Source organism: Oryctolagus cuniculus, chromosome 4 (genome assembly GCF_051225735.1).
Source record: "Oryctolagus cuniculus isolate XC-2025 breed Fujian yellow rabbit chromosome 4, ASM5122573v1, whole genome shotgun sequence".
NCBI lineage: Eukaryota > Metazoa > Chordata > Mammalia > Lagomorpha > Leporidae > Oryctolagus > Oryctolagus cuniculus.
The window spans coordinates 109,684,216-109,702,002 of record NC_142870.1 but is presented as its reverse complement, the minus strand read 5'-3'; the positions used below and the strand labels follow the sequence as shown (position 1 = coordinate 109,702,002).

General features: G+C 45.8%; 1 protein-coding gene across 1 annotated transcript in view; it reads right to left on the bottom strand.

Moving 5' to 3' along the window:
• SLC7A14 (solute carrier family 7 member 14) overlaps nt 1-17,787 on the bottom strand; it is a 107,373-nt gene that overhangs the window by 50,991 nt on the left and 38,595 nt on the right. Inside the window, exon 2 of the mRNA XM_002716421.6 lies at nt 1,149-1,604. Within this exon, the coding sequence (XP_002716467.1) occupies nt 1,149-1,452 (304 nt within the window). The 5' untranslated portion in view covers nt 1,453-1,604. The remainder of the gene's footprint in view (nt 1-1,148; nt 1,605-17,787) is intronic.

The following is a 17,787-nucleotide window of genomic DNA, read 5'->3' as shown; positions in this document are numbered from 1 at the left end:
ACTCATGCGAATGATTTATTTTCATCTCTAAGAGACAGCACCGCTGTATTCTGCAGAAACCTCAATGATTAGGATATTCACGCATACGAACAGGCGACTGCAGGAAAAGGAGATGACAGTAAAGCAACTGGGAAGATAAGTCCTCGTGGAGATTAACAAGCATAGCAAGGAAATATTTTCCTTATCAAATAAAAAAGATGTCAAATACGAACAGTGCCCTTTCTGGTGGCATGTTTGTCCACTACCTTTGTGTCCTACATCTGTGATGGCATACACAGGCGTGTGAAACTCCCGACCCAAGGTAGAGCTCCCACTTCTCCCAAAACATTTGAAGAGACCTAGACATTCACTGCCTGTAAGGGGCTGACCCACGTGATCTGCCACCCCCTACCTGGCAGTCTCAGAGTTTTGTTTTTCTTCCTGTTTTCACTTGTCCATTGACTGACTCCTGGCATTCTGGGTATTGCGGATCACAACTCAACAGACAGGAGGGGCGAGTCAGAGGCAACAGGAGTGCATCTTATCACCATGGAGGTCCTGGCACTTTGCTTTTAAGTAGAGTTTTGTGATTTTTCCTCAAGGGGAGAGAGGAGCCAGGTGACCAACTGTGGACTATCAATCTGTTAAGGTGCTCATGGTAGATAACGCTTTGTGATTCTCACAATGGCTTGAAATCTCCTACGTTGGCTTTTTTTTCTCCTTTGTGGCACAATGCCAGTTTGCAACTTCTCAAATTCCAATCATATCAGATTTATTGACTTGCTACTTTGCTATTCTTTCTAACCTTGGTACATTATTTATATTTTAGCTGTGATCTCCACCAAAGGAATTGACCTGGCTTCTAATGGAAGAGAGAGTTAAAATAAAAATAGAACCATTAGACCGTGACAGGGCATGAGAAATTGGGAAAGGTTTGGGCATCAGAATAATGATTTGTTTTGAAAAAATCAAAGAAAAAAGAAGCTACTACATTTGAGTCAAAACCTAGCCCTGCTCTCCCTGGCTGTCAAGGCAGAAGGGGAGCAGATGAATGACTTTGTCTGCCACGTCACACACCTCACTGCTAAGGACCCCAGAGAAGTGGGCTGAGCAGTAACCAGGCCGACAGGCAGGCTTCCCGTAGCTCTTCCCCGCACTGAGGCACTTACCTGATAAGATGGACGCCACGGCGGCAATGATGAAAGACACAATGACACCAGGTCCTGCCATTTCCTTGGCCACCAGGCCCGACACCACATACATGCCAGTGCCCACGCAGCTGCCAACGCCCAGGGAGATGAGGTCCATGGTGGTGAGCACCTGGGCTAGCTTGGTGCCATGTGCTGTGGTGCCCCCAGTCCCCTCCAGCATGGACTCCACTGGTTTGGTGCGCAGGATCCTGGAGTGCATCGCATACCATGCAGCACCCCACTGTACCCGCCGGGGGTCCAGGGAGGCCAGGAATCCACTCATCTTGTACGGTAGGGTTGTGGTGACAGTCAGCTGATGGAAGAGGGTTACAGAAGCCTTACTCGATGATTCTGGAACTCATCTAGTGAACAGGGATCTCCCTTTCAGGAAAGATCCCGAGGGAGCCAAAGCAGCCTTCTCCTGGGCATGGATGCCTGCAGGAAAAACACAAGAAAGGAGAAGATGAGGCTGAGTGGGAAGCACTTAGAGGCATGGCTGCAGGTTAATATCCTGAACTCACAAAACTGGTCCATCCTGTGTGTCTGTAACCCGGGAGGGTGCGTGTCCCCTGTCAGCTCTCAGTGCCAGTCTGCCGCTCGCTCTGGTTGCACAGTCATTCTGGCGAGCGTGGCCTGAGTCAGAGCTCTGGGACCGTGGGCAAGCAGTTTCACATTTCTGTGCTCAGTCTGCTCTGTCCAGGGGAAATAGAGCCTTCCTCGTAGTGTGGATGTGAGGATAAAATGCACATATGTAAAAAGGAGCTTAGGACAATGCCTGGCGTATGGGAATCGCTCATCTGTCTCAACGCTAAGTGTCTCCTAGCTGGCTCTGCTCGGCTCCTCGACTTGTAGAGATGCAAGTCCCAAAGTCAAGGGTTGATGGGACTTACATGGTAGATGCTTGATGAAATTATGGTGTCTGGAGGTGGGGCCTTTGAGAGGTGTTTGATTTGGATATGAGGTTGTTAGAGGGGAGTCCATGATGGAATCATGGTGGCTTGACCAGGGGAAGCCACATGGAAGTGGATGTGTGCTCCCTGTTTCTCTCAGATCCCTGGCTCGCCATGCGAGCCATCACCCTCATCAGGCACCAGATCAATGGGGCTGCCCAGTCTTGGACTGGGACCTTCAGAATCATGAGCAGAGAGAAACCTTCTCTTGGGTGTTAGAATGATGAAAAGTTGACTCCTTTACTCAGACTATAATTCTTGGGCATATCCTTTGGGATGAAGTACCTTTTTTAAAAGCATTTATATAAGAGGGTAAAATCAGATTCATGATTCTCGAGAAGAGCCTTGCCACCCCATGGGATTGTCTGGGGACTTGGCTCTCACATAAAATGAAGAGTGTTTTGGGAATTTTTATTTTATTTTATTTTATTTTATTTTATTTTATTTTATTTTATTTTGGTCTGCTGAATACTGGAGTTGAAGGGAATGCTCCTAGATTTGGTGGGAGTTCAACCAAACTCTGTTTTACCTAAAAACACATATTATATTTTAGATGGCTTTAATATACAATTTCATTGAATTTTCCAGGGATGCAACTAGAGAATAAATCTAAGCAAGGCTGTGAAGTGTTTAGTTTGGAACTCAGTAGAAGTTGTTTACCACTTCAGAAAACCAAAGCCTCCATGATGGTGTTGCCCCCCGGGATTACATAGGCAGTGCCACCTGAGACAGCCATTTGGAACTGGCTCATATGTGTGATTCTTCATATAATGCAAGCATGTGACAACTTCATTGGGACATACCTACTTACATACTGAAGTATGTTTCATATAGATAGATTATCTGTGATTTTCATCCTGTAAAGAGAGGCGTAATAAAAATATCTTGTACTAAAAGAGATGGTGAGGCTGATAGAGTTGAGAACTCTGGTGCTGGGTGATTCCTAAAGTTTTGCTGGGGTGGGAACTTGGAGCAGTGGCTAAGGCGCTGCTTGTGATACTTGTTAGGAAACTGGTGCAGTTGTAGCCAGGTGGCCGCATGGCCCAGCTACCTGAGCCAGGCTCCACCCCCATCCTAATGGGATTCGCTGCTCCTGCTTCCCTGCCTGCCCTCAGGCAAAGTTTTAAAAGGGCCTGTTCCTGCACACGTGCTCTCTTGGTTCTTCTCTCTTGGCTCTCTTAGCTCTCCTCTCCTGCTCTCCTGAGCTCTTCTCTTCTCTGCTCTATCTTCTGTCCTCACTAGCTCCTCTCCTCTGGCTTTCTCTCTTATACTTTCTCTCTTTTTCCCTTCGCTGCCCATTCACTCCTGTCTGTTGGGTGTTCCCCAATAAACCCTTTCCCTTACTCCGGTGTTCGGTGTGTTTTGCGACGGCTAACATTAATATATAACAATACTGGCATTCCATATCCATGTTCCTGGGTTCTAGTCCTGGCTGAGATCCTGATGCCAGCTTCCTTCCAGTGTGCACCCTGGCAGGAAGCAGCTGATGGCTGAAGTACTTGAGTCTCTGCCACCCACAGGGAGACCTGGACTTGAATTCCAGATGTCTGGCTTCACTTTGATCCAGTCCCAGCTGACGTAGGCAACTGGGGGATGAACCTTTGTATGGGAGCTTTCTGTTTATCTGTCTCCCTCTCTGCCTTTCAAGTAAATGAGATAAATAATTTTTATATAAAGTTTTGTCAAATTAGAAGATGCAAATATTATACTTTTTTTGAAAATGGAAGATTTATAAAATTATTTAAAGAATTTGAATTACGGCTAAACATTGATTCCAAATGCTGCACTGATAAGCATAAGGTATTTACATATATGATAAGTACCTGGCTACATAGGCTACAAATATTAACTTACACTACTTAGCACTTAATGTACCACTTCTCTGCTTCTAAAGACTTTGCAAATGCCTAGGATAATTAGAAGAAGCAGGTGAAATGTGGCAGTTTGGTTCACAGGGGTTGGGTAACAGCCCTTCTGGTTTAATTTCCTCCTACACCTGACAGTGTTGCTTCCTGCTGTGTTTTTGTTCTTGACAACAACTTGAATCTCACCACGGTCGGATAGTTCTCCTGTACACAGCAGAGCTATTTGAAAGCCCGAGTGTCCGCATTTCCCCTCTAGCAGCACGTCCCGTCGCCTGTCCCGGGCAAGACAACGCTTCTCCACAGCCAAAGGCTCTAGAGGCTTGTCTTGGTCAGCCCTTCATCAGGAACTGTCACAAGGACACTGAGCCATACACCAGGCTTATAAGGGAGGTGACAGCTTCCATTTGTGCTGAGTGTAACTTGAAACCGTGGTGAAAACGCGGAGAATCAACACGGATTGAAGGTGGCAAGAATTGTTCTGCAGTAGTAGTCATACACTATGTGCAGAAGGAGGAACTGAAAGGGAGGAGCTCACTGGCTCCAGGCGTGGAAGATAAAGAATGCAAGGGTTACCATGCTAATTACCTGATCTGATCAGATTGTGCTGAAATATTGCACTGGCCCCCATGAAAAATGTACAAGTATTACATGTTAAATAAACAAGTTCCTGCCTGGCTCTATTCTCTCCCCGTAATTCCTCGGAGTGCTTATTTCATTGATGCAAACAGGGACTTGGGTCATTTCCTTTCTTGGTAGGCAATTTACTGGAGAGAACAAAATGTACAAAAGAAAACATGCTTCTAGGTGACTATTGACAACATCCATATTCATTACCCTCAGATTATGTTAATCAAAGATCGTTTTGGAAGCTCACTGCTGTTGTCTTTCCAAGATGAGCAGTAGATGTGTGTTGTGCTTTCTCTAGCACTTTAATTCCAGTTTCTCAAAATACTTCTCAGTTATAACTAAGGAAGGCTTCCAGGGCCTCAGGGAGAAGAGAGTCGTCATTGTGATGTTTGCTGGCAAGCTGGGGGCGCTCCGCAGGCTCCAAGTGTGAGGATGGTAAAAGCAGGTTCCTTTCAAGATGAACATGATTACGGTCTAGAAATTCACTGAATAGGTAGGATTATAGAATTAGGTTAGAGACCCGCCCTTGGAGATGAGGAGAGGAAGGAAAAGAAGGCTAACAAAGCAGTCAACAGCCAAAAATCATTCCTGTGTGATTTTGCAGGTACATTAAGGGATTATAAAGATCACTCGTGACCTTGTTGGTACCTCATGGTCTGCCCTTGCTGGAACATCTGGGGCAACAGGGAACATTGGCTGAGAGAAGTAGCTCCTTCATGTGTTTGGACGGTTGAGATTGGTACAAAATATCTCTACTCAGTGTACCCAGGCAAAATGAGGCTAGAGTTAGAATAAAAGCTTCCCGGTTTGATGAGCCCCACCTGATGAGGCAGGGACTGAAAGACCCCTCCCCTCCCGTATCCCAGGGTCTTGGGCTAACCCTTTCATCAGCCAGACTGAGGACAGAATTCAGGAGCCGGGTTCCCTGGGTTCAACTTCTGGCTCTGCCCTTGCTAGGTGACCCGGGACAAAGCCTCTCTTGCTTCAATTTTGCCTTCTATAAAATGGGATGACAGTGGCAGCGGGCTCACAGGGCTGTGGTGAGTAGTGGAGTCTGGTGTACAGGGAGGGCCATGGGAGGAGTGTTAGCTGGGGTCACAGTGCTCTAGCCCCTGACCAGGACCTCTCGTCCCCTGCTGCTCATATCCCTCTCACCCCCTCCACCTTCCTGACTGCAGCTCAGCCCTTACCTAGGGCTTTTCTCTGCTGAAACTCCTCTGGGCTTCTCCTGGTGGCAGACTGTACAACCTGGTATTTCTGCTTCAAGGGGCTCTTGATTACCTAAGATCTTAGAGAAAGGCTTTCTTACTTGCTGTGTTTCCCCGTCTAAGCGGACTCCTCGGCAGACTTGCTTTGGCCTTGGGGTGTTCCATCTCCTTTAATTCCTACAGACCTCGGACTTTTCCCCCAAAGACGCACACACACCACTGGGTGTCTGGGACATGGTGGGTTTATCTACAGTTACCATCCTATCCCTAAAAAATCCCCTCTGACCTTCATGCTGGTGGCTTTCTCTGGCTCACTCAGCCAGTCTTTGGTGGTGGATCCTCTCTGTGGTCCTTGCTTCTGCTGTTCTTCTATTGCCTCCATCTTGCCACATCTTGCTCTGTGTTTGCAGCTCAACTATAGATATGCTTGCACATCAGTTGCACCCAGTCCAAGACCCTGGGTGGCCAGGCGAGGCCAAGCGTCTGTGCGGCCCTAACAGAGCACCCCAGGACATTCGATAGGGAGATGTGTCCCAGTAACTCCCTTCTGCTGTCTGCAGTTCTGGTCTTGTAACTATAGAGATTAGGGCTAATCTGCTTATGGAATAAATCTTCCAGACTTTGAAGACTATCATCGTTTCTTGGAGTCTTATCTCCCCTAGACTAAGCATTGATTCCTTCTATGATCAGTGGTACCTCATATTTTTTTTAGAAAATTTTTATTTAATAAATATAAATTTCGGAAGTACAACTTTTTGGATTATAGCAGTTTTTCTCCCCATAACCACCCTCCCAGCTGCAAACCATCCTATCTCTTACTCCCTCTCCCATCCCATTCTTCATTAAGATTCATTTTAATTATCTTTATATACAGAAGATCAACTTAATATGTACTAATAAGGATTTCAACAGTTTGCACCCACACAGACACACAAAGTATAAAGTGCTGTTTGAAGACTAGTATTGTTAATTCTCATAGTACAGCACATTAAGGACAGAGATCCTACATGGGGAGCAAGCACACAGTGACCCCTATTGTTGATTTAACAATTGACACTCTTATTTATGACGTCAGTAATCACCTGAGGCTCTTGTCATGAACTGCCAAGGCTATGGAAGCCTCCTGAGTTCACAAACTCTGACCTTATTTAGACAGGGCCATAATCAAAATGGAAGTTCTCTCCTCCCTTCAGAGAAAGGTACCTCCTTCTTTGATGGCCCCTTCTTTACACTGGGACTCACTCACAGAGATCTTTCATTTAGGTCATTTTTTGCCACAGTGTCTTGGCTTTCTATGCCTGAGAAACTCTCATGGGCTTTTTAGCCAGATCCAAATGCCTTAAGGGCTGATTCTGGGCACCTCATATGTTACAGCTTCTAGATCAATCACATTCTGATTTGTACTTCCTAGCCAAGATGCGCTTTATTGTGGTTGACATTTTTTGAACAATGGGAGGGTGGTGAGGGAAATGTTTGTGATCAAACTGGCTCTGTGTGTGTGTGTGTGTTTGTGCATGTGTGCATGTGCACATGAGTGTGAACATGCACCTCCATAATCACACAATACTGGCCTCTGAAAAAAAATCATTCAAAAAACAATTTGCTTTAAAACCAGGGTTCCTGCTAATCAAACCTACTTTAAATATTTTTCTGATTATCTACCATACTACCTAACAATGCACTAGCCCATTTATATTGAATAAGGAATCTCAGACACAGCTGACTTTTTTTGCTTGGAGTGTCTTTAAAGGGGAATTTGAGGGACCGCCGCTGTGGTGTAGTAGGTTAAGTCTCTGCCTGCGGTGCCATATTGGCACTGGTTTGAGTCCTGGCTGCTCCACTTCCAATCCAGCTCCCTGCTAATGGCCTGGAAAAGCAGCAGAAGATGGCTCAAGTCCTTGGGCCCCTTAACCCATGTGGGAGACTGTCGCTCGCTCCGCAGGCTTGCAGAGGAGCGGCAACGGATTTGCTGTTGTTTCTTCCCCCAGTCTTCCCCGGATTAGCTGCCGCCCCCCCCCCCGCCCCGCCTCTGCGGAGGGGAGGCACCCCCGCCACTTCCCCCGCTTCTGCGGAGGAGCGGCACACTGCTGGCCGGCTCTCTCAGGGGTTCCTCAGACGGTCCTCCTGCATGTTGTCTCTCTCCTCCTTTATAGTCCTCTTCCACCAATCCCAACTCTGCTGGCGTTCTCTCCCCACGTGCTGAGCATGCTGCTCTCCTCCAATCAGGAGCAGGATCAGCTCCTGCAGCTTGTTAGTCGAATTGGTGAGGCAGCTGTGTGGAAGTTGTTTACTCCCTCTCAGCGCCATATGGTGGGAGATCAGATGCATAGAGTTAGTCTTAGCAGTTCCAGTAGTTTAGTCTAGTATCGGTAATCTCAGTATTTGTCCTCAGTATTTATTTGTCTCCTGGGCGCCCCACCATGTTGCTCCCCACAGGAGACCTGGAAGAAGCTCCTGGTTCCTGGCTTGGGATCAGCTGAGCTCCACCTGTTGAGGCCATCTAGGGAGTGAACCAGCAGACAGAAGACCTCTTTCTCTCTCTCTCTCCCATTCTCTTTCTGTAACTCTGCCTATCAAATAAATAAATCTTTTTTTAAAGGGGAGTTTGAATCTGTAGCAACTGCATCTGTTAGACATGTATAAGAAGTTGTATGAATTCAGCTTCCTTTTCAAAGCTTATCATTTCTTTTTCTGTTTCTGCAAAGGTTATTGAGTATATTAATCAGCTTTTGCTGCAGTAACAGCCCAGATTTCCATCTCTTACAAATATGACATTGATCTCTTGCGGTGGCTCTACTCCAGCTCAGACAGGCCACAGGCTGCAGTCTGGTCTGTGGGTCCACTCCACGTGTTGCCTCATTCGGGGTTCCAGGCTGAAGGAGCCATCCCTCTCTGACACATGCTGTTCCCTGTGGCCAGAGACAAGGCACCAAGTGAGCTGTGAGATGTCTTTCCAGCTTCTGGAGGGATGTGACATTTCCACTGATTCTCTATTGGCTAAAGGAAGTCATATGACCAGGCCCAGAGTTAGTGGGATGAGAGGCATCCTCCTCCCATAGGCGGCAAGTGAGACACACGGAAACAGTCAAGGTTGTGCACTTTGCTTAGAAAGGTGGGTGTGAATAGCTGTGACGGCAACATCTCCCTAAGTCCTACTATGTGCTAGGCAAAGCAACTGTATTTCTCTTTTGAGGCTGTTTTATTCTGGAATGGGCAGAAATTTATCCTGCTGAGGTATAAACTTAGGGAGACTCTGAGGTGGTTATTCCTGCATGTCTGCAGTTCTTTTTTTAAGATTTATTTATTTGAAAGGCAGAATTACAGAAAGGTAGAGGCAGAGAGAGAGAGAGAGAGAGAGAGGGAGAAAGAGAGAGAGAATCTTTCATCTGCTGGTTCACTCTCCAAATGGCTGCAAAAATTGGAGCTGGACTGATCCGAAGCCAGGAGCTAGGAGCTTCTTCTGGGCCTCCCACGTGGGAGGTACATTAGCAGGGAGCTGGATCAGAGGTGGAGCAGCCGGGACTCAAACTGGTGCCACATGAGATGCCAGCACTGCAGGGGGCAGCTTTACCTGCTATGCCACAGTAGGGGCCCCGTCTGCAATTCTTTAAAGGTGTTAACTATCGACTTCCTTTGATGACCAATATAAGTTAAATATTCATCTGCTTCTCACAGAAAGTGAACAAAACAAAGAGAAATCAGTTTAACTTTGTTTGTTTGAAACAAATAATTAAAAAAAAAAAAACCTGAAGAGGACAATTGATCTTGACCGGGTCCGGAATACTTGCACTTGAAAAGAAAAACAGTTTGCCGTTTGGCTCCCTTGCTTGTCAGCGCTTCATGCACTGAGAATGTTATCCATATCCCTGGGTATGGCTTCCGATTTGGCAGAAACTGCTGTAGAAACTCTCAAAGACAATGTCTGCTATCTACCTGGAGGGAGAAGCAAGGAGGAGCTTGTTCAGAGTTGTGTTCATTCAGCATTAGGTTGCGACCCTTCTCCTGCAACTCCCTGGCCAGTTGGGCATCACAGGCTGGCATCACCACCTACTCTGCTGTCCCATTGGCCCCAGCTCCAGGGCTTTAGGTCACCTTCCACTCCCAGAGAGCCCAGGTCCAGTTTCTCAGGTCTCTGCTTGGTGTCACGTGTTAGTCATAGCACACAGAGTAAAGGTAACAAAGCCAGAGCCCAGGACACAAAACAAACTTCTCCACTAATCAGATTTCATAGGGAAACCCTTCATTTAGGAGGCACAGATCTTACAAGAAAATAATTTAATCTTTCCATGTCACCACAAAGGATGTAAGAAGTCATACCAAATGAATCACTGTGAAAGTCTTTATTGAGTTCTACCACGTATTTAGCCTAGTAGTAATAGATCCTCACACCAGCCACCAGCTAGGGCTGTCCTGAGTTGCTTGATCGGCATGAAGTGCATCAAACAGTCCCTTGCCCTCTGGCTGGGTTGGTCAACGGGAGGTGCCAGCAAATGATGAGGAGGGTGGGAGAGAGGCGGCGAGGTGTTTGGCCCCAGCTCCCTGCTGGTCACCATGGGTTGGCTATGTTCACACAGCAGAGACTGTGGCTCCCACCACATGGCCCTTCCCCAGAGTCCTCTCTCTCTGGCCCTGGTAACTTCTTTCATTTTGTCCTTTCAGGCACAGAGTGGTACCCGTATTTTCAGCCCCTCACACTGCACTGTATGTCATGGTTTCTTTATCACTGTGCATATCTCTGCACACAGTTGTTTTCATAAACTCTCTTCAAAATACCTGATTTGAGTGTGCCAAGTGCTTCCTGCTGGCACCCTGACTGTCAGAGGGTATATCTTGGCAAATTCAGGACAATCAACCATACTCTCTAAGTGTACAGAGATAGTAAATGGGTTGAAATCCGATCACTGAGGTCTGCTATGTGACCTGGGTGAGTCTCTAAGCTACCATTTTCTCATCTGGAAGATGGGAGTAATAAGAGTTACCTTGTGGTGGGCTGGCGCCGCGGCTCACTAGGCTAATTCTCCACCTAGCGGCGCCGGCACACCCGGTTCTAGTCCCAGTCGGGGCGCCGGATTCTGTTCTGGTTGCCCCTCTTCCAGGCCAGCCCTCTGCTGTGGCCAGGGAGTGCAGTGGAGGATGGCCCAGGTGCTTGGGCCCTGCACCCCATGGGAGACCAGGAAAAGCACCTGGCTCCTGGCTCCTGCCATCGGATCAGCGCGGTGCGCTGGCCGCAGTGCGCCGGCCGTGGCGGCCATTGGAGGGTGAACCAACGGCAAAGGAAGACCTTTCTCTCTGTCTCTCTCTCTCACTGTCTACTCTGCCTGTCCAAAAAAAAAAAAAAAAGTTACCTCGTGGAATTGTCATGAAGACTTAATAAGATGATGCTACAGATGGGTTTGGAAACTATGAAGTAACCAATCATTAAAGGCATTGAAATGGCGACCAATGCCTTAAAAGATGGTGGAGACACATTAAGACACTTGATAATGAACAACAGTAGACCCAAAACTGTTTGCAAAGCTTCTCTTACCAAAGGAGAGTGAGGCATGAAATTTCAGAAGATTTTTGTGTGGCAGAAAGACACAATGATTATTCTTCTGGTTCCTAGTTGGTTAATCAGCAAAGCTAATTTGGGTAGAACACATTTCCTAAGCATTCCAGTAATGCTGCATGCAAAAGTTATTGGGAAACATGATGAGCCCATTGGTCATTGTAAACCACATGCAGATTACTAAAGTGAAAGGTGCAGAGCATAGAACTGTAAATGAACATAGAACTGTGAATTGGGAGACTTGAGGGTGGCCACAACCCCGACGGACAGCCTGTGAGTGAGATCTTGGGTAAGCTACAGCCTGCTAAGAGTCTGTTTTCTCCTTTAGAAGTGATGATAATGACTTACTTTTTAATACAACACTACAGGTTGAAAAGTACAGTCACAGATGATGTGCAAGGTATTTTTTTGCACAAAACTGATCTCACTCAAAATATGCTATCAGAGGCCCTTCGGAAACAATGAGATCATAGGGTATTTGTGTCAGATGTCCTCCTGCATGGCCCTTTCACGCCATGTGTGATCTCCACGCTGCTGAGCCCCCAGAAGCCAGTCTGCACCCTTGTAGCTGCATGCCCGGCACACCTGTCCTCACACCAAAGGCAGAGACAGCAATTGGACTCCTAAGACACTGAGAGGAAACAGGCCTTTACTGAAAGTTCCCGACTGCACAGAGAAATGCTACTGCATGCCTCACCCAACTCCCCTCTGTAACAGATGGCCACACACTTCGGGGCTTGAAGCAGTGCAAATCTATCATTTTACAGCTCTAATTTTACAGGGCTACATACCTTTTGGAGACCCTAGAGGGCAATCTATTTCCTTGTCTTTTCCAGCTTCTAGACTCCCTGGCTGGTGGTCCCTTCCTACATCTTCAAAGACGGCAGCTTGTCATCTCTTTTCTGACCCCTTGTCTCCTCCTTTTAAGAACCTCGTGATTATATCAGGCCTAACACTTACTCTAGGACAATGTCCCAGATGTCCCCATCTCAAGATCCTTAGCTTCATCACCCTGCAAAGTCCCCTCTGTCATGTAAGGTAACATAATCACAAGTACCAGGATGAGGACTTGGACTTCTGGAGGGCATTCATCAGCCTGCACACTTTCCAAGAACCATTCTTACCCGAGGCACATCTCTCTTCCTAGTTCCACACTCTGTGGCAAACTCGCACTCTCTCTTCCTTCTTTGAAAAACACTTGGCTCAGTCTGTCTCTGCACACTTTCTCCAAAATTCTGTCCCTACCTAAAATGAAACCTTAACCCAAACGACACCCACCTACTATCCCTCAAGAACAGCCATGGTAGAGTCATTCACTAGGTGATTTCTGGAACCTGAGCACTGGGGTGACATAGGCAAGGCCAAGGCCAGCTTATGGCAGACCTCCTGTTCCCCAAACCTATGCTTTCCCTGCTGTTTCACATTTAGGAAGGTGAACAGAGCGGTCCATGTTTTCTGTTTCTTTTTTATTTGAGAAGCGGGTGGGGGGGGAGGGAGAGAAACCCTCCCACATGCTGGTTCACTTCCCCCAAAGCATGCTCTGGCTGTGGCTGGGCTGGGCTGGGCTGAAGCGGGAGTTGGGAACTCCATCCAGGTCTCTTTTGTGGGAGCTCTAAGCACTCTTTGTATGGCACTACTCCCACGCCAGGCTTGGGGTGCTCTTCAGAGGAGATCAGGCATTTGCTCAGTTATCTAGGGGATCATGCTCCTTTCAAATATCATTTTCCCTTGTAGGAGCTGAGGGAAGAGAGAAAGTGATCTAATGGTCTTTAAAACTGCCTAGCGACTTCACCTCAGTGGGATTTCCTCATCCCAACTGGAGATGCCCAGCTCCGGCAGGGGTCTTCTTAATGCGGTTGCTCACCTTGTTAGCTGGTTTGTTTCCCCAGGGCTGTAGGACTCCCCTCCCCCTGTGGATGCATCCCGGCAGCTGCTTACCCTCGACGTGCTGAATGGACTTGCCCGTAACAGACGCTCTCTCCCAAATCAGTAACTGCCATTTAGGTGATCGCATTTGTGCTTCTGGGTTGGGGAGCTCTTATTTGAAATGCCTTTGGTTTCCTCCGCGCACTGACTTAACCCAGACCCACTGGGATGTTAGATGCGGGCCTTCTGCAGGCTGGCCACCTGTCTGTTTTGAGATTCCTTCCCCTGCCCCTGAGGAGAATGTCTTGTATTTTGAAGAGCCTACATTTTAAGTCAGACAATTTCAAGTAGAGTCGCCAAATTCCGAAAATGGCCATTTTATATGCTACAACAATCAGCAGACAAATCTGACCTTAATTTGATTGAGGTAGGTTACACATGCTCCATGAACTTGGAGTTCTCAGTGAAGCCTAACTGCAGCACACTCCTCCCCACTCTGCTGTTGGCTCATGCTGTTCTTCGTATGCGCCATCTGCCTTACATAGTGGATTTCTACACATATTTATGGAGCACCTGCAAATGCCTGGAATTATGTGTTCAAGGTGCAGAAACAAAGAGAAAAAAGGTGGCCTCTGTTCTCCAGGAGCTCTCAGGCTGGCCAAGGAGACAAGCGTGAAGGGACCACCTGGTGTGACACGACCAGATCCTCCACTGCCTTCCCACTTCTTAGCTTTCTTTTCCCATTTCTCTCACTTATGCCTCTGACGTTATTGCCATATTCCTTTGGGATTGACCCCATAACCTTTTTGTCATTAAATATGTGTTAACCACTTGAGCTCCCTCTTCTGTGATTTTCTTAAATTGCTGTGCATAGATTGTTAAACACTTGAAGGCTAGGATCTCTTCTGAAAACTCTCCCTTTGTATTGCAAAGAAAATGAAATCCAAAGTCCTAACAGTGGCCTCCAGGGCCGCCCCAACCTATGTTTACTTTATTTCTGAGTTTATCTCCTACCATTCTCCCCCTTGGTTCAGTCCCACTGACTCTTTTCTCTCTTTGAAACAAGCCTTTGCAATTGTTTTGTCTATCTGGAATCTCTTGCCTCAGGTGCTTATTCCAGTTCAGCTGAGTGTCACCTCTTCAGAAGGAGGCCCCCTGGACCACCCAAGTCTTTCATAACTACATATCTATATGCATCGATCAACCATTTCCCTGTCAATCATCTATCAACATCTATCATGTATGTATTGATCATCTTTGTATCCACCCATTCATCCATACACTTATCTATTTATTCATTTATTTTTGAGTAGTTTATTTGGGTTTCTCATTTATTTGTTTATGTTTTCACTGTCTGTTCCCCCTGTCTAGACTGTGAACTCCTTGAAAGTAGGAATTTTGTTTGTCTTAGTCTTTGCTGAATCCCCAGTGATTAAGACAGGTACTTGAACACAGTAAGAAATCAATAAATACTTGTAGAATAAAGGATTCCTTCATAGTACTTAGAAGATCACTGGGCACAAAATAGTTCCTCATAAAAAGATATCACTTACAATAACCATTTGAAACAGTCCCCAATATCTTGAGGTATTTATTGCAATTTAAGAGGATTTTCTTTGCTAATTACTGTACATAAAATCACAGAACACAAAACCTTGGAAATTATATGGTCAAAGCCCCAGATTTTATAAGTGGAAAAAAATTACTTTCGTTCAGTGCCTCCACAAATCCTTTTGGAAATCAGTTACCTGGAAATAATTATATCTCATTACAAACAAGTTATCTCTATGTATTATTTATCTTTTATATTCATTAAGTCAAAGGAAGCCCAAATGAAAGATCCACAGTGTTATAATATTAAAGATCTTCAACATTAACCCATTAAAGCTTAGTAAGGTTTAGACATATACAATTTGAGGTTCCATGTGGCTTCTCAGAGATTTCAGTCTTTTACCCATCAGAGCAGTAAAAATCCTACGAATTCTAAGTATGAAAAGAGAGAAGGTATATGTTTTAACTTTTAGCTTCCTTTTTTTCCCATCTGAGAGAAAAACAGTTGAGACCTTTGACAGCTTGGAAATTTAAAACAGTTTTGAGAAATGGAGGTTTGCAATGCTCTGTGGGTGTCCTGTTCAGTCCTAGCTTCTGGGGACTTGGGAATGACATCTACACTGGTTCTCAGGGATCTGTGGATCCATGGTCCAAAGAATTGCTCTTCAGAGAAAGGTTCCTTCCCTGACTATCACCGTATCTTCCCATGAGAGAATCTGAGAGCTAGAGAGCATCTTCTAGTGCTAGCAGCCCTCGCTCAGAGACAATGTCAGAGTTCATCTGGAGACTTCTAAGTGAATTTCCAACCTATAAACTATTCAACTGAGGAGCATTTGTTTCTAAACTGCTGAGTTAAATTTTTTATGGGCTTTAAGTTCTTCAGTTCAAAGGTACTTCTCATAGAGCACAGCAAGGGATAACTGAAAATGCAACCACAAGTATTCAGTAATACATAAAAATGTATTCACTACCACCAGTATTCAAAGAAATACCAAATACAAGGGGACATTTTCATTTGTTAATATGAAGGTTAAAATATATAAAAATATTTCTTGCTGGTAAAGGGTCAAATAATTGATACTTCCACACACTGATGGTTGGAGTATAAACTGATATAAATATTTTTGGAAAACAATAAAATCATGTGGAAATAGGTGCAGAAAAATATTTTTCAAGGGAATCCATTGCAGTATTATTTATAGTAAAGTTGTAGAAAACCTAAATTTCCAAAAACAGTGACATTTAGATGAAATATGAAGAGTTTAAAGAATAAAATACTTGGGTCTGGAACCATGCCAGCTGACTGTGATGCCGGTATCCCATATGGGCACCAGTTCAAGTCCTGGCTGCTCCACTTCTGATCCAGCTTCCTGCTAATACACCTGGGAAAGCAGTGGAAGATAACTCAAGTCCTTAGACCCCTAAATCCCCATGGGAGACCTGGAAGAAGCTTCTGACTCCTGGCTTCGGCCTTGCCTAGCTCTTGCAGCCATTTGGGGAGTGAATCAGCGGATGGAAAAATTCTCTCCCTCCCTCTAGCTCTCCTTCTGTCTGTAACTCCGCCTTTCAAATAAAGAAATAAAATCTTTTTTAAAAAAGAAAAAAATACTAGGCAACACTCAAATATTGTTCTGAAGTAACATTTAATGACATGAAAGTCATTCAGGATATATCAAATTCAAACAACTCCTTCCATTTTACTAAGTCCAATGAACATATTTCAAGACCTCATCTCCCTCCCTTGCCCACTCAGAAGTGTGTGCATCACAGTTGCTCAAGTCCTCCTTCTTAAATACTCAGTTATATATTTTTTAAAAAGATATTTATTTATTTGGAAGGCAGAATTGCATAGAGGCACACACACACACACACACAGAGAATGCCTCCATCTGCTGCTTTTTTTTTTTAAAGAAAAGATTTATTTTATTTATTTGAAAGACAGAGTTACAGAGAGAGGCAGAGACAGAGAGAGAGGTCTTCCATCCACTGGCTCACTCCCCAGATGGCTGCAATTGCTGGAGCTGTGCCGATCCGAAGCCAGGAGCCAGGAGCTTCTTCTGGGTCTCCCACATGGGTGCAGGGGCCCAAGGACTTGGGCCATCTTCCACTGCTTTCCTGGGCCACAGCAGAGAGCTGGATAGGAAAAGGAGCAGCCGGGGCTAGAACTGGTGCCAATATGGGATGTTGGTGCTTCAGGCCAGGGTGTTAACCCGCTGTGCCACAGCGCCGGCCCCTCTATCTGCTGTTTTACTCCACATATTATGGCAATGGCTGGGGTTGGGTCGATCCAAAGCCACTGGCCAGGAGCCTCTTCTGGATCTGCAATATCGGTGTAGGGGCCCAAGGACTTGGAACATCTTCCACTGCTTTCCCAGGCCATTAGCAGGGAGCTGGATCGGAAGTGGAGCAGCTGGGTCTTGAACCGGCACCCATATGTGATGCTTGCACTGCAGGTGGTGGCTTTACCCACTATGGCACAGTGCCAGCCCAAAAAACTCACTCCTTGACTAAGAGATTTGGATTTCATTCCTGAGAAGAGATAGTCATGGGATGTGTGTGTGTGTGTGTGTGTGTCCACGTGCAAACTTGGTGGTGACCTCGGATCATTCTTTTAGATCACTGTTGTGATCTTGGTTGGAAAGATCTTAGGAAGAACTCCTCTTCCAGAAAATCCCTCCTGCTGAGCATTTTCAGTGCTTAATGCAGTGTCTGCCACTTGCGGGAATCATGTGAGTACATATATTGATATGCGAGTGTGAGTTGCTATGGAGAAACCATGATGCCTGGTGTGTCTTTGCTGAAAGAGGGAGAAAAGAGACATTCTAAATGATCTTCAGTGCAATCTAAAAAAGAAATGGGAGAATCTGCTTGACAAAACTGACCAAAACATCAAAGAAGGAGGTACCTTTCTCTGAAGGGAGCAGAGAACTTCCATTTTGACTATGACCTTGTCTGAATAAGATCAGAGTCAGTGAACTCAAAAGGCCTCCATAGCCTTGGAAA